The 19,937-nt window shown below is 44.3% G+C and overlaps 1 protein-coding gene across 1 annotated transcript in view; it reads left to right on the forward strand.

Moving 5' to 3' along the window:
- Window positions 1-209: 209 nt before the first annotated feature.
- Window positions 210-19,937, forward strand: part of CDH4 (cadherin 4) — a 611,276-nt gene continuing 591,548 nt past the window's right edge. The window contains exons 1-2 of the mRNA XM_019548218.1: window positions 210-290; window positions 904-1,015. Coding sequence (XP_019403763.1) covers window positions 222-290; window positions 904-1,015 — 181 coding nt within the window. The 5' untranslated portion in view covers window positions 210-221. The remainder of the gene's footprint in view (window positions 291-903; window positions 1,016-19,937) is intronic.

The raw sequence follows: 19,937 nt of genomic DNA on the forward strand, positions 1-19,937 counted from the left end.
CCTCGAGGCGGGCGGGGAGGGGAGCGGAGCGGAGCGGAGCGGAGGCGAGGCCGCGGCGGCGCCCCCGCCCCTCACTCTCCTCCTGCCTCCGCGCGGCGCGGCGCCTTTAAAGGCTGCCTGTCAGTCCTCGCCCGATGGGCCGGGCTTGGGGGGCGGGGCCTCGGCGGGGCTGCACGGAGCGCGCTTCACCTGCGCTCCAGAGCGGGCGGCGGGCGCCGGCGATGTGCGGGATGCTGCTGCCGCTGCTGCTGCCGCTGCTGCCGCTCCTGCCCGCGTGGGGCGCGGCGCGGGTGAGCGGGGCGCTGCCCGGGCGGCGCCAACTTTGCACGGGAGCGTCCCCGCGCCCTGGACGTGCCCTGCCCGGCTCCCGAGTTGCCCGCGGGGCCGTGCCCACAGGTGGATGCGGCGGGGTGCGGGGGTCCCCCCGCCCCGCCGCTCCCGGTGCAGCACCGAGCTTGCCTTTCCGCTTAGTAAGCGGCTCAGCCCGCTCCCCCCGGGCATGGCAGCCGGCCGGGGGGGGGGGGCTTTGTGCGCGCGCAAAGTTGCGCGGTCTGGGCGGCTGGGATGCGCGGCTCTTGGGATGCTGCTGCGGGCGGGGGTCCCCCGCCCCCCCCCGCGCCCGCCCCGGGGCTGGGGTAGGGGCGAGCAGAAGTTGCTGGGGGGCAGCTGGAGTTTGGGGGCCTGGCTGGATGGGGGAGCTGATGCCAAGTGGGGTTGCTCGCCTGCCCTGGGGAGACCCCCCTGCAGCCGCGAGCCCTCTCCCGGGCGGGCAGCGTCAGGCCTCCAAGTCCAGGGCGCCGTTGTTCACCGCTCCTCGTGCCAGCCTTTGCGCCGTGGCCCCCCTCCGGGGCTTGCCCCTCCGCCTCTGCCCCTGCGGTCACCCTGCTTCTTTCCGCCCCGCAGGCACACAATGGGGATCTTACAGTAAGACCCACTTGCAAGCCTGGCTTTTCGGAAGAAGATTACACCGCCTCGGTTTCCCCGAACATCGCAGAAGGGCAGAAGTTACTCAAAGGTAAGTGGAAGCAAAAATCATGTCTGCGCTCTCTCTTTCGGGGGGGAAGGGGGCAGTAGTGGTGCTGGTGCTGCAGGTGCGATTCGCTGTAGGATGCTGCTGGTAGGAGGCTGGATGGTGAAGAATAGGGTGAATTACAGATGAATCATTCGGAGTCCCCGTATTGTCTGCTTCAGGTGAATGATTTGACTGTCGGACGTGAGGTTGTCCTTTTTGGTGTTTTAATTCCCTGCTCTTCCCTCCCCCTGCCACCTGTCTGTAGGCAGTCTACTTTTTTTGGGGGGGGGGAGGGAGTATTTATTTATTTATTTATTTATTTTTAATATGTGGGAAATTCAAAGAGCCTTAAATTTTTCCCCTGCTTTGAGATGCATGATAAAGCAGACGTTGTTGCTGGAAATGTGGTAAACAAGCCTACAGACATTCTGTTCACAAATGTGGCATTCATTTTCATTACTGCCCCACTGACAACATGAAAACACAGGCACGGAGAAACTACCAATTAGCTTTATAGTAATTGCAGGCTTATAACCACTTTTGTGATGGCAAACTCTGAGACATCTTCATAATCCAAATGACAATAGATTATCCTGTGCATTGATCTGCCTCCCTTTCAAGTTGAAAATAATTAAACTTTACATTTGCATGACACAGGGAACGTAGCCGTGACTTATTCCTATGAGATTTTTTTTGTAAAAAAAAACAAACCCCAAAATGGGACATCTCTCTGTATTCTGTGGCTAATCTCTAACAGATGCTCCAGCAGGTTTTGAAGCACAGTACGCTGAGAAGGCTGAGCAGCATGTCTGGGTTCGATACTGAGCGGATTGCGAACCTCTCAAGTTTCCTTTCTCACTGTTGTGGCCCTCTTTCTGGAGGTGGGATCTCTGCTTTCACATGTACACGTGCATCTACCCCAGGGCTAATGCTAGCTCCATCCCTTGGATTCACTAGTCAGAGGCTGAAGGATGTTGCTGTTCCCGTTCTGGCTCCAGCAGCATCCACAACTGAGCACTTTCTCTCTCTGTGAGCTGGCAGGCAGTTTTGTTTGTGAGCCCAGTTGTCTTAATTCTGCTGCTCAGAAATTCTCCTGGCTGACCCTGGCATCAATTAGCTGATATTTGAAACTGTAGCAGTATTTTTAATGCGGAGAGTAACTGTACAGTCATATGACATTAGACAAATCCAGGAATACAAGGAGATGCAAAGTTCTGGGGAAACGCTTCCCATTGTTTGCATACTTAATGTTGTTTCCTCCTACTTCCCGATCTGGAAGACTTTGCAGATCAGGCTGTGAATTGAGTTATTTAGTCTTTCTGCTGTTCAACACTGGGAACTAATTTTGATTTACCGTGTTTTCTGCCTTCCATCTAACTAGACAATAAAGTCATTAATCCACTCTTTTGGAGGAGTATGTATGGCAATTTTGTGGTAATAAATTGTGCTGCGTGTTGTGTAGGTGGACAGTGGGGATGGAGCAGAAGGTCTGTTTAGACGAGTGAAAAGTCACTGCCAATCAAGGCAACACGTAGCTCTTGCTTCATTTCAGTAGCAACTGATCATCTCCTTCCAGTTTACGTGAAATCATATGAGCTTAGCAGTCAAGTTCATCTGAATAGAAAGATGTATTTAATGTACACTGGTTTGTTTTTTTTTTAATGCTTGAATCCAGTTCTGCTTAAAAAAAAAAAATCAATGAATGCAACAGCAGCATAACTAGCCTTCAGTTCACACAGACACGTACGCCATTTATGAAATGTACGATGGATAACATTGTTACATTGACAATTCAGAGCATTTGTCAACTGAAGCAGAAAGGGAAAAAAAAGTACAAATGTTGTGTTTGCTAATACTTAGTGTCTTCTTTACACCTTTGGAATTGTACCCTCAAATACATGCTGCTGTTTATCATAGAGACACAAATATATCTAATTAATTTGTACAATGACTGGAAAAAAATCTGCCACAACATTCCACTTTGCGCTGTGTTGTTCTTTATATATACACACTAGCATGCAAAATTGGTAGTTTTCCAGTTTTGATTTTAATTTTACTTCCCAGCACTTGATATGTCTGAACACACAAAATGTTTATCTCTTTCTTCCATCTGGGTGAAGTATTGTACCATAGTTCAGACCAAAAATGAGTTCAGATTGCTTATATTAGCATGTTTGATGGATTGACATATGTACTGTTTCACACTATCTAACCACGCAGAGCTTTGCTGCCAGCTACCACCATCTTGTTCATCAGTATTCAGCTATTCTGCTTTAGGCCAAATGGGACTGTTTGTGTGAGAGAGACATGTAGGATGTGGCCTGTCAATTTTTTTTATTTTTTCTGGTGGATTCAGAAGAAATAATGATTTTTCTCATTTCAGCTATTCTCACACGTGTGCAGTGGACCGGCACGAGACTTTGTGCTATGCAGCCCCACTTTGCCCTGGGTAGTACGTTGTCATAGCTCCACTTGCTCCCGTCCTCCAGTTTATATCCGTTGAAAATTTGTTCTTAAGGGACCTTGTCCTTGTAGGAGCTTAGTTAAGGGATGAATTTCCACCAGTCTCACAAGTTTCACAGTTACTAAACGAATTGTGTTCTGAGGCTCTTAAAAGTCTGTGATGATGAATACAGCATTTCCACGCTATGCTTTATAATACCTGACCCACAAATATATAGAGCATCGTGAATATATCAAAATAACGATGCTCATGGAAATCCTGTTCTGAATCAAGTTAAACAGATAATGACTGCTTATCACTGAGTTATTCCAATGGAAATAGCTTAGCTTTAATTTGACAACAAAAGCTTTCACAGAGTCATTGTTTTATTATAAGTACGCCATAAGCTATTAACTACTACTTTGTGGTTCATCTTATTTGCCTGAGTCAGCTCTGTAACATCCTCAAAACATACAGATTCCAGCAGGAGCTATTTGTTACACAGTAATTAACTTTGTGTATGATAAATGGATGGAAGAAATGTCATGGCATTTTGTTTTATGTATAAATGAAAAGCATTTGCATTCTAAAAATTTCGTGATAATTAGACTTAAAATAGTTATCCCCAATAGGGCTGCAGATACCATGTATTGCACGCCATTGCAACGTTGTAGCTTAATGGCGGGTATTAGCTTAGCTGATTTGTGGAGGCTGTGGTTCCTTTAGAAATGCTGCTCTTGGCTCTCTTATTAAACATTATTGGGATGCAGTGGTATATATATTTTGGTCTGTTTTTGTTTTCTGGATAATAAACGTACAGTCTTGATCATTGATGCATGGTAATGCTAAAATAGGATGGTTAAACTCCCTTTCCTTAGGCTAAAACCGAACAATCTGAAAGCTGCAGTGAGCAGGAGACAATTACTGTGCGGGTATCTTTTTCTCCGCTTTGTTAATAATTAATGCTAACTTAAACTGGTGAGAGGAGCTATCCTGTGGGGGTGGGCAGCAGTGAGATGCACTACTGCACTGGAAACTGATTTCGGGAACCGTTCCAGGGATTTGATCCCTGGATCAAGGTACCTTGGGCTAATATCTTAAGGTGCCTTGAGCTAATACCCTGGGCCTCTTATGGGTAGAACTGCAGGGCACTATAAATTTGTGCCCATCAGAATTTAAGGGGACTTGCCAAAGAAGATTAAAATATAGGGCTGGTGCCTTTTATGTGTTTCTTTATAAAGGTCATAAAGGTTGCCTTGCTTTTAAAAGAGATCTTGGTTTTTACATTAAAAATGCAGGTCTTAGCAGCACTGTGCTGGCTTTGTGATGACTGGGGAACTATTTAAATGATGACATCACAGCTCTGCTCGAACCAGATTTTTTTTTACAGTCTGTGTTGCCCTGGCAGCTGAACACCTCCCGGCAGGGCAATAGCGCCTGTTGCGTGCGGTTCACCCAAGAGTCGAGAGACCTGAAGTTTAGCAGTTGCGAGGGAAGGAGGCTCTTAGTTAGACTGCGTTATTCAACTGCAACGACTTCTTTGTCTGAGCTCAGAATCTGCACCTGTGCTGATATGGTTGTAGCGGTAACTACCCCTCTTGGGTAGTCTGGTTGAAATCTTAGGTCTGGCTTTGGCATGCATCCATGCCCTCTTCCCAGTTCACCTGGGTAAACTAAGGCCAAAGTGTGTGTGTATACATGTGCACATGGGGCGGGGGGCATTCGGGTATTGTGGGGCCAGCTCCGAGTCGGAGGCACAATCACAGCACTTACAGTGCTGGCTTTTCATTTCTCAGCGGACAGGTGCCATGGGATCGCACTGTGTTCTCTGATGCCCGGGGATCCCTTAACTTGCAACCTGACGCTGCTTTCGGCTTTTCTGACTTGACTAAGGCTACTATACTTTTGCCTAAGTCCTTTTTGATTAGTTTCTTTTTTAAATCTTTCTCTATCAGTCGCATCTAGCTTCTGCCGGAGAAATAATGAAAGAGATAAGGATGGCAGCTCTTGTATTCCGCACACCCTGAAATGTTTAACATTTAAAGGACTCGGCTTCATACCGAGTCCCTAGGCCATAACCCTCCTGTTCTGAAGGGCTTGGATTAATTACTTTTTATCGCAGGCAATTTTAAGAATCTGCCCGCTGCTGAAAAGAAACTACAAACATGTCATCCTGGAGGCAGTTAAAGCAGTGACTTCTGATTCTCTTTGCATTGAGGTCAACTTTTTTTTTTTCATCTTTCTTTCTTTCTTTCTTTCTTTCTTTCTTCCTTTTTTTTTTTTTTTTTTAAAGGAGAGGACTTTGAACCCAGTTTTTTAAATAATAACAGCTGTTTAGCTGTGGCTTTTAGTCACCCAGGTATGTGTTATACTGGGGTGGGGGGGCGTAGAAATCTCATGCATGTAGCATCTCTAGAACCACTTGTGGCATGTGAAATAATTCATGTGTGGTTTGTGCTGTTATGTGGCTTAGATCTGTAAAGCTTAGTGAGGGAGAAGAGTTCAGCCCCACTTGTAGTCCCTGGAGGCCTCCTACCTGGGGGACTGTGCTGGAGAGTAGATTGCGCTTAGTGACTCTGGGGTGAGAGGCAGCTTCTACATCACCTTTCCGGAAGTGCAGGGTATATTCCTCTTTCTCTCCCATTCCCCTTGCTGGTGTAAAGCAGGCATCCAGAAAGCAGCATCGCAACTGTTGTTGCCCCTTCAGGGCCGGGGAGATACCCAGGTCTTCAGTGGTAGACACGGTGCACTTACGTGTGGGCTCCTTTCTGCAAAACCCACTCCAGTTAGACCTGAGCTGGTCGACTTGTGGTAGCAAGCAGCATGCCCAGTAATTGGTGCTTGCAAGATCAAGTGTACCATTTTATGCAGCTTGGTGAAACTCTACTTTTTTGACGGCTTAATGAGTTACTCTTTATCAAGGAAGGGAACTTCTCTTATAGGCCTGATTTTTTGCACCATTGAATGCAATGGGGGCTTCCACAGAGACTTAATAGCAATGGGCTCCATCTGCAGGAAACTGAGGTTTTTTTGGTGTAGAAGAAGCTCTATAAGAAAACATTGAACGGTTCGGTTCAGTTCAGTTTATTGTGTACCTTAGGGTCATGTGTCCTTAGTATCTGAGCATCAAAAATTGTCACTGGATAACTGCTTTCAGGATGGTTTGTTTAGTTTTGCGTTTCTCCTAATGCACATTTTTATTATCATAAGGTTATTGGAAACTATTTCAAGATAATGAATTTGCTGGCTAATTTTATGTAGATCAAATACTTTTTGATAAAAAAAGGGAAACTGCCTGCCAAGATCATTCTAGTAGGTAAATGGTACTTGCGTAACTTCTGAAGAGCAGTCATTTAAATGCCAAGGGCCAAAATTTTGCTCTTCTTTGCCACTCAAGTCTGGACATAACTCAAGGCAGAACTTGTCTCCCTGGGTAAAAAAATATATCAAACTTAAGAGCATGCAGCATTTCCTTTTCATAGAATAGAAGGAAAACATCTGTTTTTTCTCAAAATATTTGTTAGTAATAGCGGCTGCTTTATTTCCTTCAGCAGAATCTGTCCCAAGTGAATTCCTCTGCAGTGCATAAAACTGTTAGTTGAGCAAAATTTCTTTATCCTACAGGCTTTAAAGTTTTTCTTGCTTATAATAAAAAATAGAGCTGGATTCCTGACCCCTGCTTTATTTATTTATTTTTAATTACAAGTGCGCAGAAGGAGAGAGGGTAGCAAATGTTCTGGCATATGGGCTGCACAGTCATTATAAATGGAGACTTTCAGCCACTCTTGCTGCTCTGTCTCACCAACACGTCTCGTAACCCCAGGATGCTGGTTCTTGGCTTGCCAGCCTGTCCTCATTCTTATCCTCTTTTCCCTTCTGGTACAAAATGTTTAATTATTTCTGCTTTGCCTTCACCTGTCTTCTGCTTCTGCTCCTGCTTGCCACCATTTGGTAACAAGTAGAGCCAACAGCAGTGAGCGTTGCGAACAGCAGCTAGGCCACAGCATAGCAAACCAAGGGTGGCATGAATGTTTCCACTGCAATACTAGTTACTATTCAGGATACACAGGAGGGATGTATATGTGGGTTACCTAGGAAGCAGAAAAATAAAAATATAAAAACTCCCCGCTTGATATAAAGAATCAAGTCTGTACACTGAATTACATGGTACCTGGAATGCTGCAGGCTATTATAAATCGGAATAGTCAGTCAGGCTATTATAAATCAGAATTGTGGAGCAGTTTATAGATAAATCATATCAACTGCTCGTAGCTTAAACTTTTCCATGCTCAGTTTTAGTCTAGTAACAATTCAGCTCTTGTATACCTCCTTTTTTTTCTTCCTTGGAAATAATTACAACTGTAGCAGTTACTCAAAGATAAAAAGCCAGACTTCCAGGGATTATCACATGCAAAACTGCGTCAGTGAACTCTGTCAATCCATTTGTGCCATGGAAAGACACCATAAAGACAGGTCAATGAAGCAAAATAAACACCACCGTTTCTTTTCTTCCTCGAGAGCAATATAATCTGGGATTCTTGGCATATGAAGCAAAATCACCAAGAAATATAGTAGCATTTGCTTTAATTGAAAAGCAAATGCTACTAAAATCTTGGTTTAGCAATTCTGAGCTTGTACAGATATATTTTAAAAAAAAAAAAAAAAAAAAGGAAGAAAAAATCCAACAAGTGGTTGCACTTAAGTCTGCGCTGATTTAGAGCATAACGTTTAACAGATCATTTGTCCATGAATGGTCAAATTACTCATGAATTCAATAAATGGATGAAATCACCGTAAATATGTTGAATCTAAGTCTCACGCCAGTGAAACTTGCTCGTGGTAGCACGTGTCAGTTCAAATTCTAAATTACTATCATTGTGATTGGCAGTCGTTTGATATTTCCAGTAAATGTGGAAGCCATCGGTGAGTCTGTAGATGAATGAGGAGACCAATCTGCATGTTTGACTGCAGGCATGACGGATGGATCCAAAGGAGGAAGGGATAGATTCAGGTGATGTTGGGTCACAACTCTTTCCATTTGTCTCCCTCATCTCTATGCCTCCATAGTGAGGTAAGCTTACTTGAAATGATTGATGCCTTGTACCTCACAATGCCATTTGGGGAAGATTCAGTCTCTGAGGTATTGATGCTAACATTACATTTCTTCAGGCTGAGATTTCTTCAGATCTCCTGTTCAATGGTATGGGTAACATATAGACATGGCTTCAATGCTGGTGCTGTTTGCTTGAGCCAGAATAGTATTAATTTTTTCTGTCCTTCTGATTGATGTAGATGGTTTTCCAACACATCACTGATAGTAATGTTCGGAGCTTTAAGGAGTTTCCAATAAGATGTCCTCGTTACAAAGTCATACAACATGGTAGGGATGACAAGAGCCTGGTAGATGAAAAATTTGGTTTGGGTCCTGATGTTATGATCATCAAAGATTGATATAATTTCAGAGACGTCCAAAGGGAGCATTAGCAAATTTTATCCGGTGCTAAATATTGCTGGCTTTTGGGGAAAGGTAGCTACCCAAGTAAGGGAAATGATCAGCATTCTCCAAGGACTTTCCTCCAGTTGTAATATGTGGAGAAGCAGCTGGCTGGTTCAGGGCGGGTTGGTAAAGTATGTGGTTTTCTTGAGGTTGACTGCTTCTGCGAACCATATGAAATGCTTGGGCTCACTGTCAAGAGTGACCTGGAACTCATCAGTTGAGTGGGCGCACACGACACAATCATCAGCTTGTTGACAGTCAGTAATGGAGGTGTTGGTTAACTTCAATTTGGAATGTAACTGGTTGATTGATTTATTTTTCAAGATTCCCGTCCATACGGTACTGCCGACTGCAGATAGAAGTCTCTTAGCGGTGAGATGCAGAATAGCTGTGATCTAGAAGGGAAAGAGTCTTGGTGCAATTGCACATATTTGTTTGACTCCAGTTCTAATAGCAGAGGGGGGGGTCTGTTTCTGAACCATTGCTTAAGACAGTTGCTGTTATGTTGTGGAGTATGATAATGGTAACAGACCTTGCGTGCATGTGTATAATGGACAAGCCCCTATTACCTGGCCATTCATTGCCATGTGGAATGTTGTGCCGGTTTTGATGATGTTGCCAGACCTAATGCCACATGGCAGTCTGTCCTCTCAAAGGCGGGATGAAATATCAACATCATGTTTTATTTCTCATGGTGCATCGTCATGCCTCATGGAATATTTGAGCTGTTCCTTGGCAATTTGAGCTCTGTGACTTTCCACATCTGGGATCAAGACTTCTCCTCCTTCATTGTGTCTATGTACCCATTTATCTACCTCTGTGTTTGCTCTATCTTACTTCAGAAACTCATGGAGGAAGGATTCCTGATCAATGTTGGCCTTGTTTATGAAGGCATGGGGATTTGGTTTCCTTGAATCAGCCCAAGTAAAATCCATGATCAAAGCTGGTGCTGCTAGATAGAGGAACTGAATCCATGCGGTTCCTCTTGGATAAAACTGTGTTTTAAAGAAAATACCTTCACAACAACACTTACTATCCAACCTCATCCTGTCACTTGTGTGTCATGTGTCTATACCACAGACTTATCATACTACCTTCAGACATGCCCTTCAGGCATTAAAAGCAAGGTAGTCACACTTGCATTGTGATATGGATGTGGGTGATGTATCATTTTCGGTAAACCAAAACATTTTCTGTGAGCCAAAAACAATTATTTCATTTTTCTTAAAAGGAAAAAAAAACTGATCTGAACCATTTTTCTCCCTGGCCTTCCTCCATGCTCCCCCCGCCCTCCCGGTTCAACCACTTGCCCAACAAAAACATTTTATCCAGGCAGCAGTCTGAGCCTTTCACTAGCTCTTGGTTCAAAGTCTACCAGTGGGCTTTGGCTTGGACGTTTAACTCCTCTCCTAGCATAAGGGTCATTTCCCTTCCCTTTACTCCAAGGAAGATCCCAGTATCTAAAGGTTGGGTTGTCTGGGGAAGCCTACTGTGCCCAGGTGTCCTGGTGGATCCCAGGCTGTGGATAAAAGGCTTCAATTTGGGCTTCTTTTTGTTTGCTTGTTTCTTTGGGTTTGTTTTGGTTTTGTTTTCTTGCAAACCTGGTGGATTTCTATTTAGTTTGATAATATAAAAGAGGGAATTGCCTGAGAGCTTATTTTGAACAATGGCTACTCTGCATTCATTCCTCTGATGGACTTCTACTATTCAAATTAACTATATCCATGAGGAGATGTGAAGACTTAGCTGGAGTTCATACTAGGTAATATGTCAGTAGGCCTATGTGAAGCAGCAAGTATTCAGTTTGGCTACGACCGATTTCATAAGGACAGTGATTTTGATTTGGTGATTCGAATCACTGTCCTAATTCAATTTGGGTCAGATCTCATCTGAATCAAACAGGTGTCACAGCAGTGTCAGTGATGGGGGCATGGCAGTGGTGAGCAGCTCCCCCCTCCCCCCCCAGCTCCTTTGTCCAGCCCCAGCTTCCCGGCACACACGCAAAAAAAAGAAAAAAGCTCCACACTCACTGGCTGCAGCAGTGGCTATTGGGATATCAGGGGGCTTGTTGCAAAGCCCCCTCACACAGTGGGGGGCAGCGAGGATCACCCACTGCACCTGGCACCCATGCAGCTGTTGCATTGCGTGGGTGCAGTGCTGCTTGGCAGGGCAGACTTAACAGATTTGGCTCAAACCGGTTTATGCAATGTCTGTCCCAGCACCTTTGCTAGTTTCTGTTAAACCAGACTCCCCCAGCATCCTGGCTGGATGGGGCTCTCTGCTCCACAGCAGGGCTGACCCCTCCCATCCGTTCCCTGGCTGCAGCTCTGGCAGTCTCTGCAGGCGTCTGCCTGGCTTCTGCTCCCTCCCCTCCCGTCCTACTGTCTGCTAAGGAGGCACTCCCCCATCCCTCACAGACAGCTCTCAGCATTAGCTAGCAGACCACATGCTGGCTATGGTCCATGCTGTGGCAGATGGGACAAAGGCAGAATCATCAGGTAGCTGATAATGTCCCTCTAATAAGAGCATCCTGCCAAGGCCTGGCCATGCCCCCCTCTGCTTAGCACTATGAAGGGAAAGGGAGGGCTGCTCCAGTGCCCTGTGGCTTCTAGCTTGAGCCACAGCAGGCATGTGCCTCCATTTCTCAGATGTCTGTCTGTCTGGACTCATTTATCCTAGCCAGATCAGAGTAATCTGTAAAGATTGAATCAGTTCAGGCGCAGGCTCTTTCAAGTCTGTCCCTAGCTTGGAGTCTGAACCTTCCTTTTTCTATTCATCCACTCGTGCTCCCTGTGGTGTGCTTCAGAGGATCTTGTGGCACCCCAGGGTGCCTTTTTGAGACCCCATCTGAGTCTTGGTAAAGCTATGTTGGTAAAGAATGGTTTTAATCTTCACCCTGCAGCATCGCACAACTTTGGTGAATTCCTGCTTGTTGGTGCTGTGCTATATATGCTTTAGTATTTATTAAGGACTCATGTGGCCTTGGTACACAAACTGATGCCGGGGTTTAGGTTGACTTAAGATATGCTTTCAAAGAAATGTAATAATCATGGAATCTGGAAAATCCACTTGCATTTAGACCAAAACATTTTGTTGCCTGATGTTTGAATTCTCTTTAACCAAAAAGTGCATTTGGGATATAGGAACCCAGTTAAATCTGTCAACTTGCATTTGTAACACAAGATGGACATATTAATTTATTTATTGAATTTACTGAATATTCACTATCTAAGAGCATGGATGCCCTGAATGGCCCAGAGTATTATTTCAGCTTCATAAATTGGTCATTGAGCCTTTAAAATGCCTGTAGACAACCTAAAAACTAATAAAAAAAAATCTTGGCAGTGTAAATGTGCACTTCCTAAAGTGCACAACACTAAATTAATAAGACATACACAGATGCATAACCCTGAGGGTAGTATTGTGAACAATCATATATGAATATATATGAAAGGATTAGTGTACTTTGATTCTACTGAGCCTGTTGTGTAGGGAGAGGCTCACTGGACTAGGATGGTGTTGTATCACTTGCATAAATATATAAAAACCCACAAGGGGATGTACTATACGTGACAGTTGGTGTCCTAAATGGAGCTCAGGTGAGAAGAATGGAGCAATTCTAATATTTCCAGTTGCAGCCATGCTGTGAATGAGGTACTTCAGACTGAATATATGGGACATTATGTAATATTAAAATGGGCATCAAACAATTCCACTAACATACACAGGCAATGTTTGTCTTTGTCCTGCGATCCTCTTTCAAAGGGAAATGCTGGAGCAGAACTAATGAGAAAGCAGACCTTCAGAGGAGGGCTACACCGCTGCATTGCCCCAGCTGGAACTGGGAGACATTGTGCCTCCTGGGACTCCATCCCAGATAAGTGCTGAGAGCACATGCCTTGGTACATGGTTGTAGACGATTCAACACAACGGGGATCCCATTCTGGGTGGCTTATAGGTAGTAGTTAGATGTCAGTGTTCAAGAACAAAGAAAAGAGCAGTTGTGTGAGAGGCATAATTCTGCCAGCTGGTTGCAGGGTGATGGGGGTACAGGGGGATTTTGTGTATGAGGCTCTGGCTCTGTTGGCTCTACACCCTTTTTCCTGAATGAGGAACACAGAGGAAAGCTCTTGGGGAGGAGGGAAGCAGGGGGAAAGAATAGATTTGATTTCTGTATGGGGATGTTACAGGGGGCAGGTGTGTAGGCCAGGCCCCTTTGTATGCCATTCAAGTGTGCATGCGTAGAGCTACAGGAATGTGGTGACATACCCCTCCAGCTCTTTTGGAGACCAGTTACCCCTGCCTGCTCATTCTCTCTTTGTCTCTCCTCTCTGTCTTACGCTGCCCATGGAGTTGGTGCAGGCTGAGCAATGAACCTCGCCTAACTTCCAGATGGGTCATTTCAGCATCCAGCATTATTCTTACCAGTGCAGTTCCCTGCTCAGCCACCTGCAGTTCTGCATGGCAGGGGTTTTGGATGACTGTCTCTGGGTTTATCTTCATGGGCCCCTTTGCTGAAGTGCCCTGGTTTTTCCTGTTGTCCATCTGGGATTAGGAAGACACTTCCTCAGATTGTAGGCTTGGCTTTTCACTCTGTTCTCCCCCCACCCCCCTTCCACTTTCCTCAAATTGCTAGCAAGGATATTTGTATGGGAGGACCCGATGCTAATCCCAACAGCCATTGACAGGGTGCAGGATTAAATGAAAACCGCTGCAGTGAGTTGACTGAGTGTGTGTGTGTGTCTATACAAAGTGTGAGGTTTTCTTTGTCATGCCCTTAACCCCATGGAGGAGAGGTGGCTGGGGAGTTTGCCAGTGCCTAAGCTTATGGAGGATAGGGGTGAGTTGAAGAGAAATTCCTCTCCAAACAGTGTGGAGCTTTGTTGGCATGGCTTTTGCCCTCGATTGAGCAGGCAGTGGCATCCTTGATAGTCCTCAGCCTAACTCTGTATATACAGACCTCCCCAAATCCCTGCCCATGTTGAAACATCACCCTTCTGTGCCCGTGCTTCTCTTGCCCTTGTGTCCGGAGTCAGGGACTGATTTAAGCAGTTGCGTGGTGATCTGTTTGTTGTGGGGGTAATACTCCCTTGGATGATGAGAGCTGACTCTGGAGCATCTTGCTTGTTTGGGGGGAAGGAATGAACTGAGCTATTCCTCTGCCAAACAGGACATTATGTACATAATATTCCTTCTCCTATGAAAAATGCTTCCCCAGGGAATCAGGAAATGTCATAATTCCAGGGCCTGCATGTCTCATTACTTGTCTTTTCAGGAGCCTAATTTTTGCTGGCTGGTTGCTTAGCTCCCTGGAAAACAGAAGGTTTACACAATTACACATAAAAGGCAACCGTTACGCTTGTCTCCAGAAAGCTTAATTTTTTTGTGTGCGCCTTCATTATTGGGGTGAATTATTCTTTTATTTCTTTCCCTTTCCATCGAGCTCTAGACATTTTTCTTTTTCGGTTGAATCCACATCCCTCTTCACTCTTTCGGCTGGGTCATGAGCCAAAGACTGGGTGAATGGCAAAGAAAACAGTACCTAATTTCTTTTGCTGTGTATGAGTGGTTGGTGCAATTGGGTGGTGGGGGTTGGGGGTTTTTTGCAAGTCGAGGTCAGGTTTTGTTTTGCATTTTGATATAGCAGTGAAATCCTTGCTCCCTGAAGGGTGGTTTCTGCTGAAAATGAGCAGAATCAACCAAGTATATCCTGATGGACTGTCCAGACTGCCACAGGAAGCCGAAGCAGAGAGAGGTTTAATTGATTCCATTTAAAATGAGATGTTTGTTTAAATACAGTGAATTTCGGAGACTTCACAAATGACTCTTTATAGCTCTCTTTAAAACCATCTGTAAAATGTGACACTACAGAACGTGAATTTTTCATGTTGGTTTCTTTTTTGGGTGGCACGTGGGAAAGGAGTTTAAAAAGATGGGTGCTGCACACCAGGAACCTCGGGGCACTCCCTTCCTCCAGCGTGAGTTGGACCTCCTTTTGGCTAACAACATGCCTAGATGGGGGTTATTCTCAGCGCCATTTTGGAGATCGATTCAACCACACTCCTGCTGGCCGATGATAGCCTAGTGGTGTGGCCGCTTCTCCAGGTTACAATCTGGACTAGTGTGGCCCCACCTCTGAGACCTCTCTATATATGGGGAGATGTCCATAGCCATAGAGTCATTGTGCATAAAACCGTTTCAAGCCATTGTTCCCCACTGTCTATGGGGTCTTGTGCACTTTGCCTTAACCTGCAAAATCCAAGCAGCAGCCCTTGAATATTGACTGCTTCAGGCTGGTGTCTTGTTGGATCTTGCACCAAGGCATAGGGCAGAGCAAGGAAAGCCCAAGTGTCAGGCTTTTCGTGGGTGCTGCTCTCCGCTCCAAATCAGGATTTCAGTAATGCTCTAGGATAGTATAAGTGGTGTCACGCCAGATGTGCTCTTTTTAGGTGAGTTGCAAAACACAGGTTCACACCCATGATGATAATCTAAGAACCTGTTACATTTTTAGAAGAGTAGATACAGTAACGTGCATGTCCTGCCAAAGTCCCATGGCAGCAAATGCATTTTACCTAACTATTCTCTTCATGTTCAGTAAGATTTGATGCTGTCCCTTTTGCCCTAAACTGCAGTATACTGATGGTGTGAGATGGCTTGAGGAGTACCAGAAGTGCTGGCTTTACTTTTGCAATGGTGTTGCAAGTTCTGTTGTGCAAAAAATGCCTGTCCCCACTGTTTTGTCTCAGAAAGCATATTTGTAATGCAAAGTTGTTTTTGCCCCTAACCAGTGCTGATCCATGTTCAAGATGAAAGATTGGAGCACTTAGGATATTTTACTTTGTGTGCACGTTACATGTGAAATAATGACCGCTGTGATCAGACATCGACCAACGTACTGCATCTCTTTGCTTCTGGAAGGAACCGAGATGGGTTAAGTGCGGTAAAGCTCAAAGGCAGGCACAGATCTGCCCCAGATGTTGTCTTTTAAGCAAAGAGAGGCTTTAAAAAACACGACATATCTATTTATCCGTTTCAAGCAGGCAGGCTCATTGGTGCGTGCAAAGAGCTAGGCTGCATGCTCAAAAATGTTCATTTTTTGCTTTCTGTCAATTAAATGCATCCTCCCCCCTTTGAATATAGAGCCTAGGTGGGATAACATTTAATGCTCCTAGAATGTCAGAAGCTTTTAAAGAGAATTTAAAAAAAATGTTATTCACTGGTTATTAGAGAGCCAAATACTTGCATGAGTGTTCTCCAGCTTATCTGCTAAGAACTTGAAAAAAGGATGCCAGTACTAATGGTCTGTCATTGGCATATGGGTACCCAGTAACTGGGCTGAGATCAAGGCTATTTCATAGACTAGTGAAGAGCCGCGAGGTGATAAAGACTTAGTCCCAGTTGCCTCAACTCCAGAGGAATCTGATTCCCTTTTTTCTTCCCCCTGGCAACACACCCGACTCCCTATTTGCCATTGTTATGGAAGTGCTGGCTATTGCAATTAGAAAAAAAAAAGAAAAGAAAAATCAAGCAACACATGGCATGTGTTGGTCCCAGTGATGATGCCTGAATATGGATAGCATCTGTGCTGATGATTTTCATTATATATAACCAGCTTGGATGAAATAATTCATTAAGAACATTTCAAGGGATTATTTTCTTTGGTGTATGAGTGGAATCTATTGCAGTGTTTCAGCGTTCACACAGTTCACATGTTCCTTCGGGCTTCAACATCCAAGGAATAGCTATGCTTTTTGCCGCCTCCTTGTGTTTTCTGTTTTTAAATCATCATCTGGAAACTGGAACTTGCTGTGTATAGGATCCAAATAGTATCCAAAGGCTGCTGCTGCTTAAAGCTGCTTTCCCAATTTTTAGCTGGACAGTTATCCTACCCAACGTACATTACAGATCACAAGTGGCTTCTCCCCCTTCCTTGTGTCTACCTTGCCCAGTACCCTCGCAAACTCTGAAGCTCTTTAAGCAACAAATGCTGCCCAACTATCGGGCAAAACTGCAACCTGGATAAAAACCAACGGGGCTGTATTCTCAGCTGATGTAAAGCAGTGTTGGTCCTAAAGCCAGTGGGGCTGTGTTGATTTGCATCCACTGAGTATCTACCTCCTGATGTTCTTGCTGGTCTTCTCTCTTACCTAATAGTTGCTCTACATTAAATTGGCACTGCACACAAAGCTTCCCCTTTAGTTACTGATAGAGGGTGGCACTGCTGATTCAGCACAGCAGAGGCCATTCTCCTGATTTCTTTGTGAGCTAGATTAAATTACCCTGCAGGATGGATCGGAGCCACGGGCCGTCGTTTTACTGTCTTGTAATACGGTATCAGCTCGTGGAACCCAGGCATGTCAATCTACATGTTTGTAAAGCTTCCCTGTTTTATTGCAGATGATTTATTTGTAGATTTGTCTGTCTCACTTAAAGCGTAACACTCAGCACTATTGAAAATATTTTGATTGTCTAGTCAGTACATAATACAATGATGTTTTATTAATTGAATAAGGGAATATAATAGGGATATGGTTAGCATGAGGTCTCCACGGGGAAGTCTCTTTTTATGATAGCCTTATCTCTCGATCTGCCTTTTGGAAATGATAGATGAATAAATTATGAATGTGGATAGTTAATGGAAACTGCCACGTAGTGTTATGAGTCCTGACATGTGAAGTGCGACAGCAATATGAATGAGCTCCTTAGCAAAGATTGCATGATAGCCACCAATATGGTTTTTTTAGCCAGGAAATAAAGTTGATGACATTTTGGGAGCCTGTTTGTCTATGCAGCTTTGAAAACCTGTTTCTTTTTTTTTTGGTCCAGTCCAGCCAGGTCTGGAATTGAACCCAGATGAAGAAAACACTTGGGCGCACTTGTTGCAAGATCATTAAGGACCTTCCTAATTCACAGTGAAAGAAAATAATTTTGCGGCTTGGTCGCAACTTGAGCCGATTTCGTGGGGGCCCTGCCCCTCAGTACTGATTGGTGGAGAGGCACGAGAAGACAGCTACCATCTTTGCTGCTGCCCTTCATGCCATCCCTCCGGCCACCGCTTTCCCGTCCTGGGCAAGTTGCACGGCCAGGACGCAGAGGCAGACAGAGCTGCTGGCTCCTACTGAGGAGCAAGCCTTTTCTTTTTCTTAAGTTGATTTCCTGGGAAATCACTGCCGTTGTCATTTTTTCGTGGAAATTACAGACTTCGCCCTCTTTTCTGCAGTTCCCATGAAAATCATGAAACCACGATTTAAGCAGGCCCCCATAGATCATAGTTAGTTAAAGAGTAGCAGGACTGTTGACGGCCCTTGAAAACAGTGGGTGCACTGATAAGCACTAGTTGCATGGATTTTAAAGGTGTAGGGGGCTTCATTTCTTACCCAGATACATGTTTTCATGTTTGGAATTTGGAACAAAATACCTGTACAAGCTTGGTTAATATGGATGCTGCTGGGATCTGCTTTTACGTCCCACCTCGCTTTCCCCATTGGTCTGGAACATCCTAGTGAACTGGGAGAAAAACGCAGTGAGAAGATGCCAACATGGAGGTGGGGGGCTACTACTGAAAGGTAAACCTGGCCTACTTCAAGCATGAAAGTAGGTGCTGCATAATCCACATGTTCAAATGAAGTGGAAACCAGGCTTAAGGAATATTTACAATAGACTGAAGCTGGTAACTTTATCTCCCCCCTCCCTTCCCCCAAGCATGAGCATCTGATCACATTTATTTTCTCACTTTAAAGGCCTTGTATTGTATCAGGAAGACAGACACCCCATACGTATGATTATCTTTGAGTTGCCTTACTGCTTTTCCGCTTTATCAGTGTGATAAGAAAAAAATTATATATATAATTCTCCACACCTGCCTCATACAATGCTGGACACATTTTTACAATTAAAAAATGCTGTCAGGTCAGAACATTTTTCATTGCAATAATAATAATAATCCTGTGCGCGCAATACAGGAATGCGGTTCATGCTGATGGTTTCAATTCCAAAACAAAAGTGGATGGATCACAGGAGCCGATTTGTAACCGTTTGTGCCGTTTTCTAAGAGCTAGTTCCAGTCTACCAGCATCAGCTAGTATAGCTGAGCAAAAGGTTTTGTCTGTTTATTTCTGAACAGACAGTTAATCTGCATTTCATTCTCGCAGTAGAAGGTGGCTCTAACTTCAATCTGGCAAGGTATTTGATTTCTGACTTTGCTGCTGCTTCTGTTTTTTAACTGATGTGGTTGGATTTCGGGTAAGTGTGGTCTTCTAGCCTGATGTACAGGGTTTTCAGCCTGTATTTGTCCCTGACAGTTGGTTCGTTATTCGGGCGCAGTGCAGAGCAGCATTACAAGGTTTCTCGAGCTCACTGCAGTTTTGTTATTTAAGTAGAAGGCTAGCATTTTACAATGCTGAAATGATAAGCTATTGCAGAGAAAGTTGGAAAGCCAGTCCCTGTCACATAAAGATAAAATAATATTATAACAGCTTGGCTTGTTTCTTATAACTCTGTGTTTCAACAGAAGTTCATTCCATTCTGTTTATATTTTTAAATGATTAAACTCGAAAGTAATGCCAGCAATGTGTTTATGCTGTTTTCTAAGCATTAAAAAAAGCAAAGGAAATGGTAACATATATAGATTGCATTGGCTTGGCACATTTTTTTAATGATCTTAAAATACTTGCAAACTCAACCTTTTGGAATAGATTTGTTTGGAGATACAGGGCAAATAAGTAGCTGGGTTTTGGTTTTAGTGGAATTCTTGTTAGCAGCTGATAATCCTTGATAAACTCAGTTCCTAAAAACTTAATTAAAGAGTGAGCATTATCACAGCCCAGCAAATAGATATAGGGAAGTCAGTCCCCTTTTGTCTTTTAGGCCAGGTATAGGCATTACACTTTTACCATTTGTAAGTGGTTGGAAATGGGTCTATACCCATAACAGAACAGAAGTTTGTTCACAGACTAGTTTAAAAATGGCAGAACCTGGTCTAAGAT

The sequence above is a fragment of the Crocodylus porosus genome, unplaced genomic scaffold (genome assembly GCF_001723895.1).
Source record: "Crocodylus porosus isolate Cpor-Errol unplaced genomic scaffold, CroPor_comp1, whole genome shotgun sequence".
Taxonomy (NCBI): Eukaryota; Metazoa; Chordata; order Crocodylia; family Crocodylidae; genus Crocodylus; species Crocodylus porosus.